This window comes from Oryza sativa, chromosome 2 (assembly GCF_034140825.1).
Source record: "Oryza sativa Japonica Group chromosome 2, ASM3414082v1".
Classification (NCBI taxonomy): domain Eukaryota; kingdom Viridiplantae; phylum Streptophyta; class Magnoliopsida; order Poales; family Poaceae; genus Oryza; species Oryza sativa.
The window spans coordinates 22,328,912-22,345,025 of NC_089036.1; the positions used below are offsets into that span (position 1 = coordinate 22,328,912).

Below are 16,114 nucleotides of genomic sequence, written 5' to 3' on the forward strand. Positions count from 1 at the left end.
ATGAAACAAGTAGCTGGCTAATCAAAATTAAAATTAGATCAATTTGCAGAGTTACAAGCCTTTGCACAATTCACCTCTACTCTCGATAGCCCAACCTCTCCTAGCCCCACACCGCTGGCTACCTTGTCGCAGGGGGCGGCACCACCAGTAGCGCCTTCTTCCACCCTTTATCTCCCTTAGCCATCTCCTTCCTCTTTCCTTCCTAACCTTCTATTTCTTTTTTTTTTCCAGATCCAGAAGATTCATCCTTGTCCCAGATCCGGTCAGGGTGCTTGGAGCCTAAGGTCTGGCTGGTGGTGAGTAGGACGACCGGTTCGCGTGCTGAGGTGGTGGTCGCGTTGGGGCTTGGCGCATGCGTCCATGGGTGCTGAAAGGCTGGAGTCTGCCATGAGTGGCGAGGTCAATGATGGCCATGGCACGGGGGCTAGTCCTTCGTCCCCTTCCTCTATCTTGAGTTCTTGACCCCTTAATATGAGTACCTCTAGAAAAAGCATATACACACAACTTATCTCTATAAGCATGTTCAACATATTTTAAGACTAAGAAAGTCACCACTAACACTTGGACTAGAAGAACAATTTACTGTAAATGCGACCATCCGTGTTAAGTCTGGACTTAAATCCAGGTGAGCTGGTTCCACTAAAAAAACCTAATCAGTTCGGCCACGTTCATTTCGCCACAAAGAAGAGGTGCAGTTTTACTAATTAAACTGCGTAGGGTAGAAATTCTTCTTTTTTTCCTCCATAAAATTTTCAACAAGACCAATTAAATTGCTTCTAATAGTTCAAAGGTAAATTTTAATGGAATGAGGGAATACACTGCCACTAATACCTCCTAGGATTGCTTTTTTTTTTCTTCTCAGTTTTTAAGTTGTTTTTTACTAAGTAGAAATTGACGCATGATTGTTATTTCCCAAAAAACTCCTCGTATTTAGACAGAATATCCCATAGATCCTTTGAACCAACTAATGTCCCGTTGTGTTTTATCTGGAAAACCCCTTGTATTTTAAACATACAATACAAAGAAGAGAAAATTTGGCTTCTAGCAGTGGCGCTGTAAACATGAAAAACATAAGGGTGTTTCCGAAAAACAAACATATTTATCTCCAAACCCTATCCCCGGCCATCTCCCACCTCCTCCACCCCGCGCCCCACTCAAGCTCTGCGCTCAACACCGACGCCGACACGGGGCTGCCTCCGACATTGTCCACAAATTTTATGGTTTTATAACATTGTTCACAAAATTTACATATCTCTAATATGGTTTTATAACCTATAAGTGAGATATGTAAATTTTATGAATAATATTAGTATCACTTTGTCGGATAAAGAAATGACCAAAATAAAAGTTATAGATATTAATGAGTTATACAACTTTGTTGTTGATGTCCTTTTCAGTTGAAATTATTTATTATTTGAAAATATTGTTTGAAGTTATCATAATTTGAAATTCAAATTCAAATTATTGAAACAGAGTCATATAGCAAAATGATCAAAATAAAAGTTGTAGATCTTGATAAGTTATACAACTTCGTTGTTGACAGTTTTTTCATTTAAAATCATTTACTACCTGAAAAATTAATTGAATTTAGAGGAGGGAGGCAAAATGGACTTCTCGGCGAGGGATGAGCAAAAGGGTTGGACCGACGGCCCGAAGAGGGAGGAGGGGAAGGGGAAGCCGGCCCAAGGAGGGAGAGAGAGGCTGTGGGCTGAGGGAGGGAGAGAGTAACACTTAAGCCGAAAAAGGTGCAAGGACAGAAAGAGCGATTTTAATTTGTTTTCCATTTATTTTAATAGGTTAAATAAACTTTGTGGTATTAAAATTAGTTATTGAGCTCTGAAAAGTCATGAAAAATTTTAGAGAATAATTTAGATCATGTAGAATATTACAAAAATATTTATGGCCATGATTTTCAAAGGAAAATTTTAGTTTCCTCGTTAATTCACTTGATTAAATTGCTTTAACTTTTATTATATTTTTTTAGAAATGCATTATATAAATCTGTGACGCTTGCTTTTTGCCCCTTATGACAAAGTAATATTCGTCATAATGTCCCATTGAAATACTTTATGACGATTTCTAGTTGGTATTAACGACGAACACCTTTTTTCGTCACTAAGCCACCGCATCTCATATTAATTGTCATAAAATGGAATGCACTAATGATGAATAGCTCCGATGTCACGAGGAATTCATCACAGAAGGTCATATTTCTTGTAGTGACCCTCCCCCCATTGTCGTCGTGCGCCCTCCTACTACTACAAAAATGGCTATAGGTGCCGATTGGGAAACCCCATGGATGCCGGTTTCCCAACCGGCACCTATTAGTCGGTACCTTTGAGGACTTTATTCTAACAAGATCCCCTATCTGGCGGAGGGGAGGGCGCCACCGCCGCTGCAGTTGCCGAGGTCCGCCACCTCCCCTCCGGCCGGATCTGGCGGAGGGCAGGGTGGCACCACCGCCTGGAGCCACTGCCGCCTCCACCGGACTGCAGCCCGGCCGCTACCACCTCCGCCGCTGAGGCAAGCGAGAGAGAGAGAGAAGATAAGGATGGGAGGCGTGCGTTATATGGATAAGGCCGGTGCTCGATTGGCTTGCCGGCTCGGCTCGGTTTGGCTTGGTATATATAGGTGTCCGTTTTTTTAAAAACCGACACCTGTAGTATAGGTGTCCGACACCTATAAATTAATTATTTATGTTCATCCACGTGTTTCATGTACATATATGATTAATCTTTCAGCGGCACTATAATTTTGGCTGATTAGAACTAATCAGATGAGACGGATTTGCTTATTTAAAGGGGTCGCATAAACTCTTAGGTAGATAGCCACGAATAGTCTAATCCCCAAACCGAAGAACCATAACACTATAAAACCATCAAATCCCATGGGAATCTATCAAATTAGACGAGTCCTAACGGTTTTATAACCCGTCAAAATAGACACGATTTTATGGATTTGGGATTCCAATGGTGTTAACATGATTTGGATTTAGTATTTTCCGTTGCAATGCATGAGGCACTTTTTCTAGTGTTCAATAAAATCGGCACATCTAATACCGTTTGGTTAAATAAAAAGCAACACACGTGTACAAACCAAACAAGCCCAATGTTTATTGCTTTCTCCAAAGATCACGAGAAGATATGCTTCTCGAGTCTCGAATCTTTGTTAAGCTCTTGTAAGTCCTTTCTTGCAGGGAGAAAATAGTGGCATCATCAGCGAACATCCGTGTCATTGTTCCGTCCGTGGCTGCGCGTGGCTGACTAGCCTCTGTAACATTAATCGACGGGCTATCTTGCGTGTGGAAACTGCTTGCAGTGACGAGAGTCGTCTGACGAGTAGGCTTCAGCTGCCAGGACGGGTTTTGTACATTGTGGTATGATAGAGAGTTGTAAATTACGGCCATGTGGTGAAAATAACAACCTATTATTACATGCTATTGGTTAAACGACAACGAATTACAATTTTTCCAAACTATGATTAGAAACAAGGAAACTATTTAGAATACTAGCCTAAAGATAGAGATAACACATATTTTAAAACTTATATCTCTAGTTAACGAGGAACCGCATATTGTTGTTTATCCAGCGACTTACAAAGTGTCCTTATCTTTCTCAAATCAGATAATGGAATATCATGAGAACAATGTCTTATTATTGTGTGGAGCGAATTTCACACTTCATCATGCAGTTGACATTGAACCAAAGCGAAAGATAGCATCGGATTGTAACTGCACTGTAAATCACTTACTCAACCAGATCTTGCTATCGCCATAACAATTGAAACCGATCCGGCAATGATGTCATCGCTATTCTGGATATCCAGAACTAGGTTTTCACCTGAAAGTCAACCTCGAGGCACAAATAGATCGCACATATTGGTCGGACGCTACCGTGGGCCCTAGAAATGGTTGTCTCGTAGCAGGATCCATGCGATCATTGGAGAGAGTTTGTGGTGGTGGGTTGGAAGGTCGAGGGAGGCACTCACTGGGGCCATCATTGCCACTGCAAGGCGATGCGCATATATAGAGGGTGGATGTGAGAGGCGTAGTCACCTGTGATGCTGCACTTTGGCGTTGTCTGGAACGTCGTCGCCCATGGGCCGCTGCCTCCATGCTAGCGCAAAGATCTGATTGCGTCCGCTGCCGCCTCCACAAACAGGACAATGGGAGAGTGTCGTCGCCCATACCACCTTTTTTGCTCCAACAGGCCTCGATAGCGGCACCTCCTGCTGTCTAGCCACAGCTCATTGCACTGTCGCTTCGACTGCCTGATGTCTCGGACCTGTTGGACGATCACCATGGGAGTGAATTCATCACCGCCTCTCCATTTCCCCACCACGCGCCTGACTAACTGATTGTTCGAGCCTAGCATGGTATTTGGATGGAATGGCTGAACGAACATTGTGTTGGGCTTGCTAGTTGTGTATGGGGTGGGTAAGTTATGTCTGCCAGGGTACAATAGTCCTTTTGCATTTTGTAAATAGTTTTTTCCTTTTATGTTATCTCACAAATTTGAGTCCACCTTACTGCCATCCAGAACAAGGAATACTAAAGCCTAGTTTGAAAAATGTAAGGACAAAAATGCAACCTAAAGAAAACAGGAAAAAAATCATAAGTGCAACATAAATAGGAGTAAGAACACAATTGTCTTTTTTCTTTACGTTGGTTAGTTTTTTTTAACTAACTAACTTTATTATATAAAAAGATGGAGGAATTAAGGTGTTAGAATTTCCTTGAACACGAGGCATATACTAGCACCCAAATGTCTTGTTGGAAAATTATACTCCCTCCGTTTCAAAATGTTTGACACCGTTGACTTTTTAGCATATGTTTGACCGTTCGTCTTATTCAAAAAAATTTGTGAAATATGTAAAACTATATGTGTAAATGAAAGTATATTTAACAATGAATCAAATGATGTGAAAAGAATAGATAATTACTTAAGTTTTTTGAATAAGACGAATGGTCAAAGACGTACTAAAAAGTCAACGGTGTCAAACATTTTGAAACGGAGGGAGTATTTGGTATGGCTGAATATTGTACCTTTTGATTTATTTGAAGTTGCATGTTCATCTTCGTAAGAAAAAAGCAATTAATCTTTTTCCCCTGAATCACTGGAAATGCATTTCCTCTTATGTGTGTGTGTGTATGTTTTATCCACTTCACACTGTTTTGCAGGACTGAAAAGAGTAGTTGTATACATTACAAGCAACTTATTTCATACTTACGAGTAAAACGTTGAACGTTTGAATACACTACATGCTTTCTAGACCAAGAATTATTGAGTGATAGACATTACAAGTAACTTATTTCGACCTAGTAGTTATAATTTGCAGGAAAGCTACACGAGCAATAAACACTTTCAGGCAGCTTAACACAGTACAAATTTCAGGTTTTGTTTGGTCACAGCGTTCCCAAACCAGATGGAAGAAGTGTCACTTGCAGGGGATCAAGAATCACCGCATTTGCTGATGCCATCATCCCATCGGCCGTGAAATACCCGTCCTTTTCCATGTAGACGAAGTGCAAAACCTTGCTCATGAACCAGAAGAGCTTCCTGCACGGTGGAGGAACAACCCCCCCATCTCTAGTCACCAGCCTTAGGAGGTCACACCTACTACCCTGGAGAACCCTCCTCATCTCTCTCTTGGCCTCCTCCATCGATGCCTCCGGTGAGCCGCGGCCGCCGCCGCTGTGGGAAAGAGCATGCAACATGACGCTATTGACCTTCCCCATTTTGATTTCCTTCTCGTATGTCTGCATGTCATTGAGAAGGCGGCCGATAGTGTTCGCAAGGTTCATTAGGTGGATGTACTCCTTGCTCCTGAAAACCTCTTCCGAGAGCTCTGGTCCGACGAACAATGCCGCTGAGGTGATGGTGGGGCCTAGAGCAAAGGAGTCCACGGCAGCTGACATGTACTCCTCCACTGTTGTTGGCACATACTTGTCCATCCTCCATTCTGCCTCGGTCAACATGCCCCTCACTGTGAACCACCACTGCAAATAGATTATATATTATATCGTGGAAAAGTAAAACCTAGAAGCCTTAAAAGTGGAAACTCACACACATGAAGAGAGAGATTTACCGATTCGGCGATATGATCCACGACATTGCGTTTCTGCAGCGGCACGGCCTTTTCCGCAATCTGCTTGCTCGTGTTGTAAATAGCATAGAATAGAATCTCTACACACTCGGAGGAGAAGCCAATCTCACCGTGCCCGTCCCACCTGTACAACACGATATGATCACAACGGGACTAATAGATATTAGTTGTACAAAAGACATAGTGTACAGGTGTGTTGTACTTCTCTATTAATTTGACCAAGTTCTCCATTTCTTCTTTTGATCCATCACCGTCAAAGAAGTCATCGACTGTGGTCGTCAAGATGCAGTTCTGGGTCCATGCAATGCGGGCTTCGGATAATTCAGAAGGGAACATGGTTGCAGCAGCACTGAAATAGGTGATCGATGGCATTAATCTTGCAAATTTCAGCTCATCCAATCTGGTCTGTGCCACCCAACTGTCATATGCTCAATATTAGTCAATGGTATCAAAAACATCTTATCACAATGGATGAATCGGGGATAGGTATATCATATATAGATAGATTTTGCACCTATTAAGGTCTTGGAGTTCTTGTTGGTAGACAGATTGAGAGGAATGGAATTCGTCAACAGCCAAAGCTAGAATTTCGTCATGTGTAATAGCGCCACTGATCCAAGTTATAATAGGTTCACAATTTAGACAACTATAACAGTAAAGAAATAAATTGTACGGCTGTGATGTGTAACAATGATATCTACCGGTATCCTGATTTCAGCAGCTTGAAGCCCTCAATTTTTAGTTGTTCCTTGGTCTTGAATTGTTCTATGTTCCTCTTCTGCTCTAGCCTTTCCAAGGTGGCATAGACTGGGAATTTCAAGGCATACTCCACCTGCGAAAGTATGATAATGGCATTATGAGAAATAATTGCCTTCTCTTTTGCATGGCTGAGATGTTTTTTAATTATTCAAGAACATTAGTTCGCTAAGAGGTTATTTATTTAGTACTTGCCTCTAGCATTTCTGATTTGTGTGTCATTTTGGAAGATATTTTTTCCTGTAGTACTCTTGCTGACCAAGAACCAATATCTTGTAGAATCAAATCATCTTCCAAGCAACGAATTTGTGAACTTCTGTACAACTCCAGCAAAGCCTTAGTATCATTTAGATATCCATGAATTGAGTCATCAAAGCTGGATTGTTCCACAAATTGAGCCATTCCATCTGCTCAATAGTTCCGAAATGATTATTAACATTTCCAAATGAGAGTTTGTACTGCAAAACGGAAAAAAAACTAGGATATTCAAATTTAAGTGTCCTAAAGCTCCATGCAATACCTGAACTGATGTCATAACCATGCATACGTAGTAGGCGAAATGCCATCGCACATGTTCCCATGTCCAACATTAGCTCCTCCTCGTTGTGTATCCATAACCTGCGAACAGAATACAATAGAAATAAAGTAGTAGGTACAAAGGCACATCAAATTGCCATCATTAGCCCATCCTATAACTTTTTAATTAGGTCATTTTTTATGAGTTGCTGTTACCTGTATATCATGTCCAATATATCACTTATTTCACAAGAAAAATTATTAGAGATACCCATCTTTTCAAGAGTATCCACCATGCCAAGCTGTGAGTAAGCATTTTGCGGATACATCACTGGGACTGGAAAACACTCATTTCCAATTAGTATATTTGATATCTCATATATCTAGTTGACATTCTTGGTCACTTGCTTGGGCAGGGGGGTGGGGGGGGGGGAGCACACCTGGGCCATCGAGCTTGCTTACAAGTGAATCCAAGTAACAGAGGGCACTATCGTTGTGGCCATGGATTACTGTAGCAGCAGCTGCAGAAGGTGAGTTGAAAATCGATCTGTTCTTCCTTTGATATGCCATTACCTGATCCCAATCTTGTAGGCTGCCCAACCCTTCAGACACATATGCCATGAAGGCTCTTCTTGATGAAGCTGTACCATAAGCATCCCTGACCATGGAGATCGTCAAATGATAACATTGAAAATTCTAAATAAAATATAAGGACTTTTTAAGGAGCTCCAAGCATATTTGAACAGTTCATTGGTGTTTGATCCAATGGGTGATATAATCTATTACCTTGTTATAGGTAAAACCTCATAGTAAGGAAAGAAAACATCTTATTGCAAATGCCATTAACAACAAACCTAACACCTTAATAAGGGAAGTATAATAAGTAAATATACTCCAAACCTAACCCTTTAATAAGGGAAGTATGATAAGTAAATATACTCCATTCCAAAATATAAGTACTTTTGGAAGTTCGAAGTTTCTCCCGGAATACAAGGGCTTAGAACATCTCTTGCAAATTCTCAATAAGAATCTTCAGTACCAAGTCATTATTTTGTGTTTTGGGTGCTCCAACTCCAACATCCCAAATGGATGAACCAATCCCACCCCGTCCTCCCACCACCGCCCCCACAGTACCAAAAGAATACTGTTCCATGTGATTTTTTTAATATGTGGCTACTTCTAAGGGACAAATTGAACACAAGACAAAAGTTGGACAGAAAGCATTATGCCCAGGAGGATGTAGATCTATCTTGTGCTTTGTGCGTGGGGCCAAGAGAAACCTTAATGCATTTGTTTTTCATGTTTCTTTAGCAAGAGCTACTAGGATCATCTTGGAATTAGGTGGAATACTAATTTGGGAATCTGTCAAATGCTAGTAGCAAGGCTATAGTTTAGAAGAAAGGGTTTTCTTGAGAACATATCTTTTGCTTGTTGGCCTATTTGGAAACAAACAAATCGAAAGGTTTACGACAACGTCTTGCCTGATTAAGAGTTGGTTTGATGTTTTTAGGAATGAGATTTTTCTACATGTTTGTACGTTAAATGATATTCTAACCTCTATTGTTCTTAACTGGTTACAAGTTTTGTAATTCTTGGCTAGTAGTATTTTACTAAAAAAATATTATTTGGAGAAAGACATAAAATAACGCTAGTTCCATGCGATTTTTTTTTAAAAACAAAATATAGTTAACATACTGAGATGCAACATTTTTTGTTGTGTTATAGGCCTAATTTACGTATATCCTAGTTAGGAATTGTAGAAAATGAAAGATGTGTGAAAGTAGGGGTGGCAACGGGGCAAGGCGGGGGGTGAGTTGGACAGAAACGTCCCCGCCCCCGCTTTCCTACGGGTTTCCTTGGCCCGGGCCCCAGAAGAATGAACGGGGCGAAATCAATCCCTACTCTCGGCCCCTCTAGGGCCTCGCAACCTGACAGGCCCCCATATGGAATCAAATCACCCTTCAAACAACACAACACAATTTACAATAATAGCACTTCAAAGTGGAGATAAACAACACAGATTTTTAAATTAGGGGAAAACCCAGATCTGATTACAACAGAATCTAGAAAACCCAATCTCACACTAAAATCAATATAGCAGCAAAACATTTTCTGTAGCATCATACTAGAAGTGCCACATCAAGAGCCTTGAGTCCTTGCAAAGGTGACTAGGGGCTAGACGGTGGCTGGAGGTGTGGTGTCAAGGAAACTCGGCAACAATGTGGCCATGTGCCGAAGTGAAGAGTCAGTGGCCGACAAGAAAGCACGACAGCGTGGCAACACGGTGAAGAGTCGACGACCGACGAGAAGGCACAGAGACGCAGAGAAGAGGAGGTGAGGAGCCGCGGTGAAGAGTCAAAGCTGGTGTGGAGTGGATCCGGCACAGAGGAGCAGCCGCCTCCGGCCTTTTGCTGTGACTGCATTGGGGCAATCGCGCGTCGTGATGGGCGGCCTGGGGCTGGCAGCAGGGTGAGGAAGAGAGTGAGGGGAGAGGATCTAGCGTCGAGGAGCAGCTGTCGCCTTGTGGTGGATTGCTTGGGGCTGGTGGCTGGGAGGGAGAGTGTGAGGGGATTTTAGCTTATATATGGAGAAGTTGGAATGGATCAACTGGGCTTACACACTTCAAATGGGCTGTTTTAGAGGAGTAGCGCACACCCGGGACCCTCGTCGGGTCACCTGATGGTTGCTTTCAATCACCGCCCCGCACCCGAAAATATGTAGGGCCCCGGTCCTGCTCACCAGCGGGTGAGAATTCTCACCTGTGGCAGGTCCTCGGTTCTAACGGAGAAATTTCCACACCCTAAGTGAAAGGTATCACCGGGGGTGGACTAATGGCATATATACATATATATATATATATATATATATGTATATATATATATATATATATATATATATATATATATATATATATATATATATATATATATATATATATATATATATATATATATATATATATATATATATATATATATATATATATATATATATATATATATATATATATATATATATATATATATATATATATATATATGTATATATGTATGTATGTATGTATGTATGTATGTATGTATGTATGTATGTATGTATGTATGTATGTCCAAACATAACAAAGTTTTAATTTTAAAAATTGATTAGGAGGGAAGGATTAATAGTTGTCCTATCGTCTGTAAATAAGTACGTTTGTTTTCCTGTAAGTACGTACATACATTTTATTTATTTTCTTAATAGGTGTGCTGTTGGTACCTACGCACTGTTTTTCCTCGCCGGCATTTAGGAGGGACAAATTTGTTAGATAGATCTAGGCCTTATTTGGGAGAGTTTAAAATTCTGAGAAGCCGTTGGTGAGAATCTGGAGAAGTTGACAAATCCAACTTCTAGCTTCTTAATTCATTTTATGGATTGTAACTACAGCTGTTTAGAATCTAGGTTAAAATCTAGACTTTGGGGGGGAACTTATGGTACCAAGAGATTCTAGGAAAAGTTGCAGCTGCCAGAAGCTCACTTAAACAAACACCTAATATGATGGTAAAAAGTAATGGGCACATCAATAATTTAATAATGTAAATGTAAACCAACAGTCCATTGTTTTGTTTCTCCTTAAATTTTTTAAGAATTTTTCGTAATTTATTAGAGTGCCACATGACGGTTTAGTAGCATTTGTTGAAGTGCAATGTAAGGATTAAGAGCGTTTCTAGAAAGTTTAATAAAATTTTAGTATATAATAGATAGATGACTATTAGTTTATAGGGAGAATACAACAAAAAGCACTTGCGAGCTACTTTTCTGTTTCATATTATAAGTCGCTTTTGACTTTATTTTGTTATCGAGTTTATGAAAAAAATTAGCATAATCTAAAACACCTAATTAGTTTCATTACAACTAACTTTTAATATATTTTGATAATATGTTTGTTTTGTGAAAAAAATGTTGCTATATTTTTCTATACACTTGGTTAAAACTTAAAAGAAATTTGGCTAGAAAAAAAGTCAAAATAACTTATAATATGAATCAGAGGGAGTATTTTAAATGCATGAGAATTTTGCCTCATTTGTATTAAGGATAGAAGATTGATCTATATGCACCAGACTCTAGTGTACCAAATTAGTTCATAAGCTAATGAGAAAGGGTTGGAAAGTTTCTTCTACATAAACAAGCCCTACATGTCTGGCTGTGTCACCACCAATATTAGTTGTCACGTAAATACAAAGCTAAAAGTAACAAATAAATACAAATATTCACACTTGGATTTTGAAATCGACTAACCTTTCCAATTCAATCTTCCGCATGTGAAAAATCCCATCAATATCTGTTTGCATAACAGGGAATTCCAAACCCGTTCCAGTGGCAAGGTTAAGCAAGCCAGAAAAGGTAATGTTAAAACCCACAGGAGCAATAGTTTGCTCATCCATGGCAACCCAGAAATTTTTTCCAATAAAATTCAGTCCTGCCAAAACCATTTTTCGTAGCTATATAAGAATGTTTCACCCTACATTATAAATATCTAGACAATATATTAAAAACAACAACAACATAAATGCAATTATTGATTTGTACCTCTGCTGATGTGATCTCGTCCAGTATTCCATCTTTTCAGTGCAACAACACATGCCAATGTACACAAAAGAATGTCTTTGTTGACAACCGAACCTGGCAGGTTTGTGCCCCAAGATCCATCATCATGTTGGTTTTGCAGTATCCACTCGATACATTGCGGGAAGCGTGGAGTTTGATGAGAGCCCTGCACTGGCACCATGGCTACCCATGCCGTGTCGTATGAAGATGGTGATAATTGAACTTCCCGAAGTTGCTTCCTTATCTTATCCTGCAGTTGGTTCTTCTGCTGCATATCCCATCAGAATAATAAACTCAACCATCGATATGTTTCACAATTCAATGCACGAGGTTTAGTTACAATACTCAGCTGCTGTTCGATCTAGCCTAATCTGTTGATGATCACAACTAATCGAGTCTGGTTTTTTAGAAGCTTTAATGCGATGAAGTCATTGGTGGCATTTTTCCTTCTTCTTTTTTTGCCACCACTGAGCTTCTTTGGTCATGGATGGGTACATAGAGTTCTGAAGTGAGATTGTTTTGCTGTTTTCTGGGTGAAAACATTGTAGATCTAGTTTAGCTTGATCAACAATATCGATGTACGTTTATTGATCTAATCCCTTATGAAAGGTGTTGTCTTGAAATTGTTGTGGTGAAAACCTAACTTTTTGATAGGACAATATGGTAAACATATATATATGATATTTTCTTTAGGAAGGTACTATCGCAGTCTCTTGGAGAGTGCCTCGTTTGCATAGATGGCCTTCATGTATTCTCTTTTCATCTTTCAGATTGCATTTTCATATTTTGTCATGTTGTTGTGGTTTTTCTACTGATTTTGGCAGTGCGCATCTCTGGCTAGTCACTAGTTAGTACGGAGGTCGATAGTTTCTTTTAATGAATTACTCCATTATGTATTAAAAAATGGACCATTAATTACTCCATTATATATTAAAAACTGAACCATGTATATATTTGTCCTACCATGCCTTGTTGGCTTCCCGCATTCCTCCCTAATCCCAGGCTCTTCTCAACACCTGCAGCTCCTGGGGAAAGCGAAGAATATGCGTGAGATACCTCTTTGCACTTGTAAGGATTGTGATAGACAATAAAATTTATCTGTCTAGTAACAACCTCAACAACTGTACTCTCAAATACTCCCATCAGTTTCATATTATAAGTCATTTGACTTTTTTCTTAGTTAGATTTCTTTGAGTTTGTCCAAATTTATAGAAAAATATAATAGTATTTTCAACACAAAACAAACATATTATCATAATGTATTCAATGTTAGAACATAATATTTTAGACGTTGCTAATTTTTTTATAAACTTGATCAAACTTAACAAAGTTTGATTAGAAAAAAAAATCAAGCGACTTATAATATGAAATAGAGAGGGAGTAGCAAAGAGGTATATATATATGTGTGTACTCAATTCAAATGATTATGATTTTTTTTAAATGGTTAGGTATTAATATTAACTACTTTACTGACTAGTTCAAAACAAGTTTTAACTGAATTTAAACATGTTTTTATTAGAATTCGATTCTAGGTATATAGCATCCAAACATATAATTAGTTAGGTATGTAATATTGGATTGTGAAATAAAGTTAAATTTGAGTTGTTTTGTTGATAGGTATAGGTATGAATCGAATACTTATAACTAGGTATATACTCACAATTTGAAATTTTTGAAAAATTTGAGCGGATTTGTGTATTTCATACCATGGTGTCCCATATGAGTGTCCTATATATATGTGTATGTATACACATATACATATGCATACATACATATATATACAATAAATCATATGAGATATTTTGTAGCGCTTGGGAGGTACCTCATACCTCTTATGCTCACACGAAGAGGAGGTGCTCTGTTGAACTGCTCTATCATCCCACGGGGTGAAGCTCTGAGGAATTGTCCTAAGCATGCTGAACTCATAGGAAGTATCATCCACAACTACCCTATAACGATACTACACAATATGATTCTATGTTACATGCAACATGGGTTTATGCTGAAAAAGTAATAATAATATAAGCGAAGTCATCTAGATCTAGTTTATGATTCAGCTATCTATATCACTCCCTTTCATCGTAGGTCCAGTTCACCACCTCAACTATTACAAAAAGTACAATAATTAACCTCTTCAATTATGAAAGAAAAAAAATACACCACTCATATATTTAATCCGGACTCTTAAATCCCTCGTACCCTATTTTAGGTGGTTTAGGGCTAAGCTATCTTGATACATAACCAAATCTTGCAAAGTAAACTTTATGCAGTCTCTCGTTTCTTACCTGTGCCATTTCTAAGCCTGTGGGATAGACGGTGGGTTGTTCTACTAATATGAAATATTAACTGTGTACTTGTGTTATACTCCATCCGTCCCATAGTATAGCAACTTAGGGTGGGAGGGAGTACTATCTTCCAAGTCAAGTTAAACGATTTGATTATTGCTAGCTAGCATTCAGCACGTGCGTACGTACAGTACGCCCTTGAGGACTTGGGTTTGAGAAATTATGCATTCTGAATTTATGACTGGCTGCACTGCCACTCACATGTACACCACGAGAAGAAGAAAAATATAAAAAAAGAACTAGGAAGAGAGAGAGAAAAAAAGTTTCATGCAAATCGGGAGAACGTGTCAGATATTAATTGAAATATGCAGAAGTTTGAATCCGTTTGTTTTTTCTACGGAAATATGTATCAGTTGTTTGATGTCATATTGTTTTTGTGCAATGAGAGATCTGTGCAAACAAATAGAATAAAGCATAAGGAACAAGTAATATACTCTATTCCACAAAAGTTATGTACGTACGTATTACTTTCGTCACCAAAATTAAGTAGAAGTTAACTCATATTGTATCTAACAAAAATCAAGAAGTATATACACGCATGCAACAATGAGTATTAATATGACTACTCGGATTCTGATCAAACATTTAATTTTACCTCTCTATTTAAATTTTAGATGAATAAAGACTACCAATAGAAACAACTTATTTAGAAAAAAAAAATAAAATATGAAATAGTTTACTCTTGTGGATGGAGAGAGTAAGCCTTAACAGCACAGGTTTTGACACTACGTCAAACGAGGTTATTTTCTGTATCAGAACACAAACGGTGGTGTACGAAGCAAAGTGTAGAGCACTGAAAGGACACGGATGTTTAAAAGGGGCAGTCTGTTTAGATTCATCGGAGAAAGAAACCCACCTTACAGAAACGAGAGAGGCAGGACGCAGGAGAAGCAAAACCTGGCAGAACAGGGTAGGCTAGCTAGGCCGCAGCTCGATCTCTGAACGAGAGAGACCAAGGGGGCAGGAGGAACTAGCTAGCAGCTTATCGTTGATCAGCTATCGGCCGTGCCTGCATGAAAGAGGGCAACACGCATGGAATTAGCTAGTCTGTTCACCTTGCTTATATATATATTGCTCCCCGGTGACATCATCAGTACAGGGAAGCAACCACTATTTGTATTATGGCATCCCATCATGATTAGGTAACACGTACGGGACCCTACTTTTGACAAGTTGTTAATCTGCTGAGATGGTGCTTTTGCTATCATATAACAAAACAAAGACTACAAGTCCAAAATCGACGCAAAAATACCAGTAAATTACACTGGCAGTACATAAGTCCTAAAATTTTGAAATTACACCCAAAATTTTGTTAAATGTATCATTGTACGTATATCCAAAAGTTTATACAACCCTTCAACTGCTGATGTCCCCCACGACTCTTCAGAGTTCCAGTAAATCAGGCATATATGCTTACGATTTCTATTGTGGTTTTGCCCTGAGCCCTTTGATTTCTAGAAAGATTAATTTGCGCAAATAACAGTTCCCCATCTCATTGTGCTCAAAAATTACATGAAAGTTCCTTTTATAAAAACATGGGTCACTCAAAGTTCCAGTTGTGTATATAAACGTGCGTACAGGGTAGGCGGAAAATATATCCGTTCGATCGGTCTTGTATATTACACTCTCCATCCTAAAATGTAAGCATTTTTAAGTATAGTATCAAGTCAAACTTGTTTAACTTTGATTATTAATAGAAAAAAATAAAAAAGATCAATCGTATAAAATTGATGTTACTATATTTATCATTAAACAAAGGGATAAGTCCATTTTACACCCCTTAACTCTTCGCTTTGTGCAACATACACCCT

The 16,114-nt window shown here is 39.0% G+C and overlaps 1 protein-coding gene across 6 annotated transcripts; it reads right to left on the reverse strand.

Moving 5' to 3' along the window:
* Window positions 1-5,095: 5,095 nt before the first annotated feature.
* LOC4329728 (ent-pimara-8(14),15-diene synthase-like) lies at window positions 5,096-15,337 on the reverse strand. Of its 6 annotated transcripts, none has more exons than NM_001401879.1 (14): window positions 15,160-15,337; window positions 13,788-13,918; window positions 12,922-12,983; window positions 11,941-12,226; window positions 11,650-11,830; window positions 7,818-8,035; window positions 7,594-7,714; window positions 7,382-7,479; window positions 7,057-7,268; window positions 6,807-6,937; window positions 6,620-6,715; window positions 6,308-6,523; window positions 6,088-6,229; window positions 5,096-5,998 (listed from the first exon to the last, which is right to left on the reverse strand). In NM_001401879.1, exons 2-14 carry the CDS (start codon window positions 13,894-13,896, stop codon window positions 5,405-5,407), a joined length of 2,466 nt encoding a protein of 821 aa, NP_001388808.1. In that variant the 5' UTR covers window positions 13,897-13,918; window positions 15,160-15,337; the 3' UTR covers window positions 5,096-5,404. The 6 variants fall into 6 exon arrangements, with proteins under 6 accessions (NP_001388808.1, NP_001388809.1, XP_015625948.1 ...); XM_015770462.3 differs by having other exon boundaries at window positions 5,195-5,998; window positions 13,788-13,907; window positions 15,160-15,335; XM_015770465.3 differs by having other exon boundaries at window positions 5,195-5,998; window positions 13,788-13,874; window positions 15,160-15,307.
* Window positions 15,338-16,114: the final 777 nt, after the last annotated feature.

Coding starts and splice junctions, on each gene's coding strand:
- LOC4329728 (NM_001401879.1), bottom strand. CDS start 13,896: ATGATACTTCCTATGAGTTCAGCATGCTTAGGACAATTCCTCAGAGCT. Junction 11,831..11,940: donor ACGAGATCACATCAGCAGAG/GTACAAATCAAT, acceptor TGGTTTTGGCAG/GACTGAATTTTATTGGAAAA. Junction 7,715..7,817: donor AAGCAAGCTCGATGGCCCAG/GTGTGCTCCCCC, acceptor AGTGTTTTCCAG/TCCCAGTGATGTATCCGCAA.